The sequence below is a fragment of the Gopherus evgoodei genome, chromosome 1, assembly GCF_007399415.2.
Source record: "Gopherus evgoodei ecotype Sinaloan lineage chromosome 1, rGopEvg1_v1.p, whole genome shotgun sequence".
Classification (NCBI taxonomy): Eukaryota; Metazoa; Chordata; order Testudines; family Testudinidae; genus Gopherus; species Gopherus evgoodei.
The window spans coordinates 204,011,289-204,022,403 of NC_044322.1; the positions used below are offsets into that span (position 1 = coordinate 204,011,289).

The window sequence follows — 11,115 nt, forward strand, 5'->3', positions numbered from 1 at the left end:
TGCTGATGGCCCCCTCACTTCTACACAGATTCTGGTACTCCTGTGAGGGCCCCCAAATTGGCCATGGGGCACTGGGCACAGGGCCTATGGGCCTGTGGTGTGCAGACTAGGAGCGGTTGCTCTCACAGCAAAGCAGTGTAAAAAGCATCGCAGGCTGGAAAATTGAGGGGACACTGCTGTCCATCAGTCCAGATTGTACCCAGGGTAATGTCACAGCCACCTCTGACGTACAGCTGCTAAAGACAATCCAATTGATTCCTGTTTCCATTAGCAAAGCCTCTGCTCCTGTCACTCATGTTTCCCTTTTAAGTGGTCCAGGAGTGACCTAGCTCTGCGCTGCCACTCTTTGCCTCTGTGGTGGGTTTTAGTTTTGAATGCTCACAGCCTAGATTTCAAAGGACAGGAACATTATTGATTTCCACTGCAGAAGGGTGACTTTTTTTCAGCCTAAAATAAGACATGCTTGCAAAGTGTCAGCAAGAGGCAACCACAGCTCAGTTTGTGGCAGGAAAAAGCCTTAACAGGGGTCTAGCAAGGGAAGAGAGGAGTTTTTCTGCACCTTTAAAAAAAAGTACTGATTGCTTCTCAAAATTTCCATCTCTGCTCATCCCCACCATGACGCCCCTTTCATTGGGTGTAGGAAGTGAGCTGACCATTGCAAGATCTATAAAAGCTCGGTGAAAGGGGCTCCGATTATCATTTTCTCCTCTGCTACTCCAAGGAAACCATCAACAATGAAACTCCACACAGCAGACATCCTGGTCATTTTCTGGCTTGGCTTCTTTACTGTGAGCACCGTGAGAGGTAAGTGTTTAACTCAACAGGAACATAGCGATAGCCATGCTATATCAGCCCTGTGGTCCGTCCAATCCAGTGTCCTGTCTCGGGCAGTAACCGGTACCTGATATGTAGGAGGAAGGAGTGAGAAAACTGATAGTGAACAGTTATGGAATAACTTGCCCATAGGAGAAGTTTTTTCCTAACTCCTAGCAACTGGTGGTTGGTTTATGCCCAAGAGGATTTATATCCCCTGCAAACCTTGGAGCCTAACTAAAGCGTCAATGGATGCTCTCATTATCCATATAAATGTCTAAACCTTTTTTGATCTTACTGATATATTGTGGTAATGAGTTCCACAGGTCGATTATGCATTTTATAAAAAGCATGTCTTTCAGGAAGTTTCAAGGATGTTGCCTTTTCATTTTGCTGGTTGTGCCCTTCTTCTAATGTTATGAAAATTGAGAGCTCCCAATTCATTTTCTACGGTCTGTTCGTTATTGTATATACCTTTGTCTTATTATAGCTGGGCTCAAAAAAGAACTGGATAGGTTCATGGAGGATGGATAGAGCCCTGCAAATCCGTGAATATTTGTATCTGCGGGTGCAGATATCTGTGGATCATTTTTGCGGATTGGATATGGATACAAATTTTGTATCCGCACAGGGCTCTACAGATAGGTCCATCAATGACTATTAGCCAACATTGTCAGGGACGCAATCCCATGCTTGGGGCAACCCAAAACTTCTGACTACCAAAAGCTGGGAGTGGAAGGTGGAGTGGATCACTCCATAATTGTGCTATTCTGTATTCTCCTCCTGAAGCTCTGGTGTAGCCCTCTGTCAGAGACTGGATACTGGGCAAGATGGACCATGGTCTGACCCAGTATGGCACCTCTTATATTTATCATGTCACTTCTTATTTGTCTCCTCTCTGATCTATATAGTCCTGGTCTTTTTAGTGTCTCCCTGTATGGAAATCTTCCCAAGACTCTAGTAATTTTCATTGACTTTCTGTGGAATCCTTGTGTATTTGTGCTAAATCCTTTTTGAGGTGGGGTGGCTAGACGTGAAGACAGCATTCAAGACCACATCACATCATTCACTGATACAATGAAATTATGATATTTTTAGTCTTATTCGCTGTTTCTTTCTTAACAATGTTTACACACTTGTTTTGTTTTTATGAGCACAGCTTCACATTGGTCTTTTAAATTAACTGTCCACAGTGACACTTAGATCTTTTTCCTATTAATCATGAACAATTAATACACCACAACACTTGTAATAGACCACGCTTGTTGCAAAAGCTCACCCGCGCACACACAAGCACATATACAAATACACATAAACAGATGCATGCAACAAGAACAAAAAAACCACATGCACAATCACAGTCATACCCAGTTCATGCAGAACCACAAGAATACACAATGATGAGTATAAAAAAAACTACCTTCACAAAACTCCACAAACCCCAAACACAGCCCATCCCACACAAACACAAAATAATCTGCACTATACCTCCAGAGGGCTCAACCCTGTAGTGTGTGTTCATTGTTGCTGTTCCAACCCTGTGTCCCTGGCAGTATAATTTGCCATAAAATGTAGCTGAAACTTTCTGTAGAATGACCAGTGCATATCAGGCAATATGTGGGGAAACAGGGCAGAGATCAAAAGTCTCAGGTGGTAGCCCCGTTAGAAGTGATTCTGTGGATGTGAGCAATTGGGCAGAAGATACAGAACTTTCCAAAGGCAGATGAATAGGAAGGGGGAGCAAAGAGGCAAGCTGAAGTATTTGATTTTTTTTTCACAGTAGTTAATTGTCCTCAAAGTGGGTTTGATTTTTAAAAAAGTATTGATTAAAGGGACCAGAGGGAGACAAAGATTTTGCTGGGAAGGAGAGTAAAAGCCCCAGGCAATGGAGGGGAAGGAGTGAAGAGGCAACAGCAGCAAAGTGGGGAGAGAAATGAAGTGAAGAGGAAAACAGAAGGCAGCAGGAGGCAGAAGAAAAGAATGGAGTCACATAGGTATGTGGCAGACGGAGAGGAAAGTGGAGAGGGATATGAGCAGCATAAGAGGGATCAGAAAGGGCAGTGATAAGAAATGGGCAGAGAGGGGAGTTACAGGCACACATCTTTGCACCGTAAAAGCGGATCTCTACTCAGACCTCTTCCAAACCGCTTAGAGAAGCTCGGCTTGTATAGGGAATATTCTTTAGAGCCAGGTGTGAGAGGGTGGAAATAATCCCACATGGGCAGGCAGTAAATCCACTGGCCACAGTTGAGGATTGTAATTCAGAGTCACCAGATTCTAATCCCACTCTGCTTCTTACACCTACTTTTTCGAAAGTGGCCACTTTTGCTGGTTGCCAGGGTTTTTGGGTGCTTCCATAACTTTCTGGGTACTCCACACCTCTGAAAATCAGGCCCAGGATGTCTCAAGCTGGATACCCTAAATCAGAGTGCCCCAGTTTCTTCACCTGTAAAACAGGGATGATAATACTGATCTTCCTTTATAAAGTGTGTTGAGATTCTCCCAGGAAAGGTGCTACGCAAGCACCAACTCAGTATTATTACATGCACACACCTGGTTGAAGCATGTGATACACTTCTATTTCTGAGTGAAGCTGTTTGATAGGCACACACTTGCTCACATTCCCACTTTAAATTAATATATCGGATATTAATCCAGAACCTTAAATCCCACAAGATCCTCCAGTGCTTTAGATACTTTATGTACACAGATTGCTTCAACTGAAGTGAAGCTGTCTCTGGGAACCCAGCAGCTCTTTGATAGCGAAGCACTGCTACATGACAGTTCACGACAGAAAGTGAAGAGCAATGGACCCAACTGAAACTGCAGAGGCAATTTAGGAAGACAGAATGTAATCACTATCCACACTGGAATTTGGCCAAGACATTTACTCTTACAACAATTGCCTTGGCTTTTTAATGATCTCAGATGATCAGGAGTTTGGTTGTATAGCTCCTATGTAAGAAGCATATTTAGGAAATGGATCCCAATGCATACATCAATAGATATTTCAATTGTAAATTAACATGCAATAATTTCCACTTTGTGTAAGGAATGGCTGTTAATTTAGCATTAGCTTACCATCTATTTTTCCCCCCTGTAGGAAGTGTTGCAAGTCAAATCGTGCCCAGAAGCTCCTGTGTAGACCTGTCCACGCAGCAGCTGGACATCAGACGACTTGCTAAATATGAGATGCAGCACATACCAGTAAAAGCTGTGATGTAAGTATTGGGAGCACTCTTCAAACTAATCTACAGACACATGCTGCTGATAGCAGGAGAGAAAGGGCAGGGGTAGAACTGAATCACAGCAAGCATGAGGGTCTTCAATCTGACCAAAACATAGTACCGAAGAGCATTCTTTCACTTCTAGCAGGTAGTAACTGTTAGTGGATGAACCTCAAAAGGTCTGGAGGATTTGTGCTGTTCAGAGGAGCATCCACAATTTTGATCGAACAGAAAAACCTTTCTAATCAAGAAATTGGGAGGAAATCTCAGGAAGAGCAAGAGCTGTTTCAAGTGGCATGCTAGGAAATAGCCAATGGTGCTGTCAATTGGCAATGAGGTGCATTACACTGAGCTGTGTGAAATGTACAGAACAGCAAAGTGTGATTATACCTCCTTCTAGAGGATGTGACCAGTCCTTCAATCTCATGAGCATGTATTTAATTCTGGTTCTTCTGGAATAAATAAGGGGCCAATTCAGTATGCCAGGTGCTTAGCTCTTTTGAAATTTCTAGCTATACAGTATATGCCTATGTACATATATGAATACACTATATATATATATATATATTACACACACACACATACACATGCCATATATGTAGAGTTGATGTCCATACCATACAGCAGAACCAGCTCATTCCTGGCTTTGCCATGCTTTAGTGATGCAACCATCCCAAATGCCTGCAGACAAAACCTTTGTACCACACCCCATAGGCCATAGTATAGAAACATGCACATAAGGCCTTGGTTTGGAGAGAAGAATTTTAATGGCAGCCTGGCTTTCCTTTTCTTCCCCTGCAGGTTCATCACCAGACGAGGCATCAAGATCTGTGTACAGCCTGATCTTAAATGGGTGCAGGATGCCATAAAATTCCTGGAGAAAAGACCTGTCCCCAGAAGACCCACTACCAAGCCCAAATCCAAACCCAAATCCATGCCCAAAGGCAATTAACTAAATGGATGCACCAGCCCAACCCTCAGCAACTGCTTGTAACTTCTTCTAGGCGTTAATTGGAAATAAAATCTCTGAACTAACATGGGCACATCCATTCATCGTTAGGGCAGAGATGACTGAGAATCATTCCATTTTATAGCTGGACTTTTCCGCACTGTTTTCAGGTTTATTTTCTGAAATGTTCATTAATAATTATTTATTACTGTGTGTAGGCATCCCCCCTCCACCTGGATGAACGTTTATACAGTTACAAAGGACAAGGATGTGGGTGAAACTACTTCACAGAGGGTTTGATACAGGTGAAGGAGGTTAGTGTCAGACACGGGGGCTGGAGTTTAAAAAAGAGTCTGGATAATTTTGTGATAATTAATAACTATATAAACTATAAGTAAACAATCCTTATGCTCCAGGGCATCATCTGATAACTGCAAGATTCAGGAGGGAATTAGCTAGATGTATTGGGCCCAATTCTCCTCCCACTTTGCAACACTGCAGATTTATTGAGACAGGTATAAGTGATGATCAGTCTAGAGTGTGACTTGATGCAGATTTACACCAGTGGAGGATCTAGCTCACTGACTTCTGTGAAGTTACTCCTTATTTACACTGGTATGAGATAGATCTGAACCAGTTGCTTAATTTTTTCCTTTGCATTCCTCTGAAGCATCATGTGTAAGCCATGGCTGGAGGTAGGAGACCGCGCTTGATGCCATTCCTATGTACCAATCTCTTATTCCCCAGGTAGTGGACAGCCATGTCCAAGGGGTTAAAATGAATGGATTCTAACAACTGTGGTGTTTTTGTTTTTCTGTAAATTAATAAAATTCTTGAAAATCTATAGTCAAATGGTATGTGTGTTTCCTTGTATGCGACCCGCACGGAGATCACACAGTGGGGGTATGGAGGTTCCAGCAGAAATCCAAAATTTTATTGTCAGTCTAGGAGAAATAACTTTTCCAGAAACATCTGCTGCCACCTTCAATAGCTAACAGTCGATAGATGGAATTTACATCCAAGCTTTCATATATTCTGTATCCCTATATTATACAGATAAGTTCACATCACTCCAGCCCTTCAGTTCCCTCTTCTAGTTAACACTGCAGGAAGCATTCCTCCCTAACTTCTCATTCTGTGTCACTGTTCTCAGACTGAGAGAAGGAATGTGTTTGGGAGGAGTGGGAATGGTGAGAAGCTTTTGGGGAGAAAAAGTATTGTGAACATTTTACCCATAGCAATACACCACCCTTACTTCTGTCGCTGCTCTCCGACCATCCAGCTCTGAAGGCAGAGCTGAGAGTGGTAGCTGATGGCTGGGTGCCCAGTTCTGAAGGAAGTGTCATAACCAGCAGCAGCAGAGAAGTAAGGGTGGGAATACCATACCATGCCACTCTTATTTCTCCACTACTGCTGATAGCAACACTGCATTCAGAACTGGTTTGATAGTCTGCACTCCCATATTCACACTTTTTACTAGACTATGATAAGTTTTGCACAAAGTATGCCTTGTGACGTATCATTTGAAAAACTCATAATCTGCTGAACATTATTGTCCTGTTGAAATATGTGTGGCAACATTGTATGTAAAGATATAAGCTTCTGTTGCATGGTGCTACTGAGACGTGTTACAATTCTGAGGAATACCCACACACCAGATCCTCACAGACGGAAAGGCTATCTAACACCCCAGCCAGGTGTCAATGAGATCAAGTGGGCCATCACCTGGTTAAGTGGCCATTCTTTGGAAGGAAGAAGGGTGTGAGTGAGAAGTGTACATCTTGGCAAACTAACAGCTGGAGGTTCCCATCCCAAGAAATCTGTTGTTGCCTGAACCCCAGCTGGAGATCACTCTCAAAGAGGAGAGAAAGTTTTATAAGAATAGATAACAAACACCCCAAGTTACTCCTCCCTTTCTCTTTGCTCATGGAATCAACAACACCTGAAGGAACACTGAACTGAGGGAGGGATCCTGGCTATAAGCAAGACTGCAAAAGCATGTGGTGAGAGATATATTTTGTTTTGAATCCACTTAGCTTGTTAAGTTAGATGTTACTTGCATTTTATCTTTTATTTTCTTTGTAACCAGTTCTGACTTTTATGCCTCATTACTTGTAATCACTTAAAATCTATCTTTCTTAATCAATAAACATGGTTTATTATTTTATCTAAACCAGTATGTTTGGATTGCAGTGTTTGGGAAACTACATTTGAGATAACAGGGTTTGTGCATATCATTTTCTGTTAATGAAATGATGGACTTTTTATGAGCTTATATTGTCCAGGTGGGTACTAGGCAGTACAAGACACGCATTTCTAGGGTGTGTGTGGAAAGTCTGGGACTGGGAATTTGCTGGTGTCACTGCAGTGTAATTCAAGAATGGCTGGCTATAGCACCCTTATAGTATAGCTGGGAGTGATTTACATGCTGGAGACTATGCATGAGCAGGCCAGGAGGGGTTGCTCTCAGAGTGAAGCCATGTAAAAGGCACCCCAGGTTGGAGAGTTGAGGATACACAGCTGTCCTACAGTCCAGCTTGTACCCTAGATTATGTGACAGTTGGGTGGCCAGAGAGCGGCGGCTGCCGGCTGCCCAGCTCCGCCTGCAGCAGTGGAGAAGCAAGGGTGGCATATTGTGCAATGAAATGAGTTTGAGAACCACTGGCCCAGAAGAGGAAAGAGAACTGCAATAGCTTTTGACTGTCCCAGACAGCAGGCCTGAAAGGGAGGCCACTGCGCAGAGATGGAGGAGAGGGCTGAACATCTTTATGCAGTACTGCCGTTAGAGCCAACTGTGTCTCTTTTGCTTCCACTACACAAAGCTGTGTCTGCCTTCTCATCTAAAGCTGCCATTTTGAGCATCCTAGAAAAATTGCTGCTGCAGCAAGCTGTGGTAATAAAAACATTGTAGTCCAAGTGAACTGCTGAGAGAGGAAGATGCAGGTTGCCGGGACAACTGCAGTACCAAGCATTCATGTTCCAGGAATGCCCTGCATTTAGCATCCGATACGCAGCATCAGCTCTCACGGCTCATGGCATCTCAGGGCAGAATTTGCTATCAACATTCTCCTAATTGGTCAGATACCTTCACTCTCATTGACTAGTACGTTGTACTGCACTACAATTAGCCTCAGTGAAGTCAATGTAAAATTTGTAACTGAGGGCACCACAGTTTGGTGCTACACTAATTAGTCTATGCTATATTTATATATACATATGAATGATTATTTCACATATGTGCCCACTCTTCATAGTTAATACATGTAATTGTTAACACAGATTAATTATTAGTAATGAATATTTAATTATTAATGAGACATAATCAATATATACTGTTTATCATTCACTATAACAGCAATAGTGAGAATCAAGTACTATATGAGTGAGGTTCCTAGTCAACGTCAGCTTTTCGCAGCATGTCTATAATCCTCCAAGACTGACTTGCTTGGCCTTTACCATTGTTTAATGAAGCACGGCTTACACCAATCATTAGACGCTGCTTCTAGCTCTTTCCACATAGGCAGTTGCAAATGATTTCCACCTCTGTTGTCATGCACACCCTAGTGGTTCATAATGAATAAAAGGGGCCCTGCAACACAAGGCGATTAAGAGCTGGATTGGAGCACTGCCCCACAAGCAGACCAGGGAGGGAATAGCAACTCTGAGAGAGACATTTTGCTCCTGGTTCCCTTTTGCTCTTGTGGGGAGGTAGCTTGCTTCTGCTCTGTGACAGCAGCAGATGAATTCCGCCTCCAGGCCAGCTCAGCACTGCTCTTCCAGCTGATGTATTGGAGGGGGACAGTGGCAGAGCTCTGCCCATTCCCTGCCTGTCCATTCTCTGTATCCCATGAGTAGGATAGGAAGTAGCCCCTCCTTCCCATGCTGTGACCTGTCATGCAGGTAGCCTGTGCAGGGGAATATGGCAGGACTTTGCATCCCTTACTCTCCTGTGTTCTGGTGTAAGGTCAGGTCACAGTCCTGCCCTAAGTACTCACCATGGTTACATAACAAGTCAGCTGTAACTCCTGACCTGAGGTCCTGGCTATTAACTCTAAAAACACTAACTGCCACCAAAGCTAGTAGCAGATAACACCTCTGGATGTGTAGCAATCCTCTCACCCACAGTCAGACACCACACATGTAAAAGTCATTCTTCTCCTGCAGGGGTAAATACTGGCAACACGTGGAGATCCTTCACACGAACAACTATGCTAGGTGAACCGAGCCCTGGAAACAGATGGGTGCCATGGGGCAGCTCCTCAGCCAGTGCAAATTGTCAGAGCTCCATTGACTCCAACATTTCCACGATCTCACTGCACAGAGAGTAATTTGTCTAACTGTAGCAGTCTGTTTCTTTTTCTAACAATTTCTTTAGGAATTTAGCAACTGTGGCGTTGAAAATTAATGCCCAAACCAGTAATAGTAACCAACATGCCTTGAAAACAATATTAAACCATTTAGTATCCAAGGCCTCCTATAACCACTGATGCTCTGTTGCTTCGGATGCTGATTAATCATGTTTATTATGGTAGCGCCTAAAGACCAATCATGAATGGAGCTCACTGTATACACACAGGAGAGTAGAAAGTCTCTGCCCCAAGGAGTTCATAATTTTACAAGACTAGGTAGATGGGGGTGGGAGAGGAGCAGAGAAGGCTGAGCACACATGTTGATGGCTGTTTTATTTGGCTGATGAACATTTTATCTAAGTTTTGCTTTATGCTATTTCAGGATGTTTCCTTTGTTTTGTGTCAGTATAATTTAACTGTTTCCTAGGTGTCTTATGTGAGAAGGGTTGGTAGATAAAAGTATGATGCACGACTGAATAGTTTAATATGACTTGAAATTACATAGCAATAAAGAAAAAGCTTCACTCCTCTCTCCCTCACCTCCCCCTGTACCAATGCAGATTGTAGACTTGGAGAGAGAAGAATCTTATTTCATATCAAAACTGAAAAATATAAGTTTTTGGGCTCAGTATAAGGGTAACTGGGTGAAATTTAAGGGATTTTATAATACAGGAGGTCAGACTAGGTGATCTAATGGTCTCTTCTGGCCTTAAACTCTGTGACTCAATGAAAAGCAACTTCCACATGATCTTTAGCCTATTTACTCATTTAAGCATTCACCAGTGACCAGTGCATGCTTTGGATTGTAGCAATCCAGTTCCAGCCGACTTCAGACCAGAAGGATCGACCTTGCCTGAGCAGCTTAATGATGGAGGGAAAGAGAATCGAGTTCAAACAAGCAAAAGTCAAGTTCTGGGCCTTGATGATACAGCAGTTGTGCCTCGGAGGCTTTTCACAGCATGGTTACTCTGAGGGACCAGTTCTAACTAGAGCTTTTCAGGACAGGAGAGTGGTGACCCGGAACACAGGTGGTTAAATATCGACAGTGTGTACCAGCCAGAGGTGGCGTGCTAGCTTCTTGGTACAGAGAGAGAAATTATTTTCAAAACCTGTCAAGTAGAAAATTAAATCTACAGAACAAAGCATGTGTAGAAACCTCTCTCCAACACGGCAGCAGCTGAGCATTAGGAGTCATCACCTTATCAAGCTATTATTTGATACAAGTGCTCATTATGTCAGGTTTACATGTACAGTACTGAGATACTAGAAATCCCATTCTCCTCAACTCATTTAGACAGCTGGGCACAATATCCAGACTTCTTTATCTCGCGGTGGCAGCAGCATGCTACAATGTCAAGGCTTACTAAGGGGACTCTTACCCTTGCTTCAAACTGGAGTTAACTGCAGAGGTATTTTCCCCATCCATACTAGGGATTTGCAGCTACACCAGTGGCCAGTCACCAAAGGCAAAAATCCCCAGTGTAGACGAGGCCTAATAAACAAATGACACAGATACAGAACAAAGTCAGGATCAATAAGAATGGGGGAAACCATTGTCAATCCCATCCGAGTGATTTTCACTTTCTTTCCCATAACGCAAGCACGGGTTTTATCCAGTCATTTGACTCATGCGGAGCTATCAATGGAAACGCTGAATTCACCCTGTGATCAACAGTGTCACAGGCATTTTCCCCAATAAACCAACCAGTCTAGCCTCTCTCTACGTACTTCTAAGGCACTTATCAGAATGGCATCTAATCTGCTCCAGGGACATTGT

The 11,115-nt window shown here is 43.1% G+C and overlaps 1 protein-coding gene across 1 annotated transcript; it reads left to right on the forward strand.

The window, feature by feature from the left end:
- The first annotated feature begins 645 nt into the window (after nucleotides 1-645).
- On the forward strand, nucleotides 646-5,873 carry LOC115646595 (lymphotactin-like). Its single transcript, XM_030552597.1, has 3 exons — nucleotides 646-804; nucleotides 3,917-4,034; nucleotides 4,842-5,873. Exons 1-3 carry the CDS (start codon nucleotides 735-737, stop codon nucleotides 4,990-4,992), a joined length of 339 nt encoding a protein of 112 aa, XP_030408457.1. The 5' UTR covers nucleotides 646-734; the 3' UTR covers nucleotides 4,993-5,873.
- Nucleotides 5,874-11,115: the final 5,242 nt, after the last annotated feature.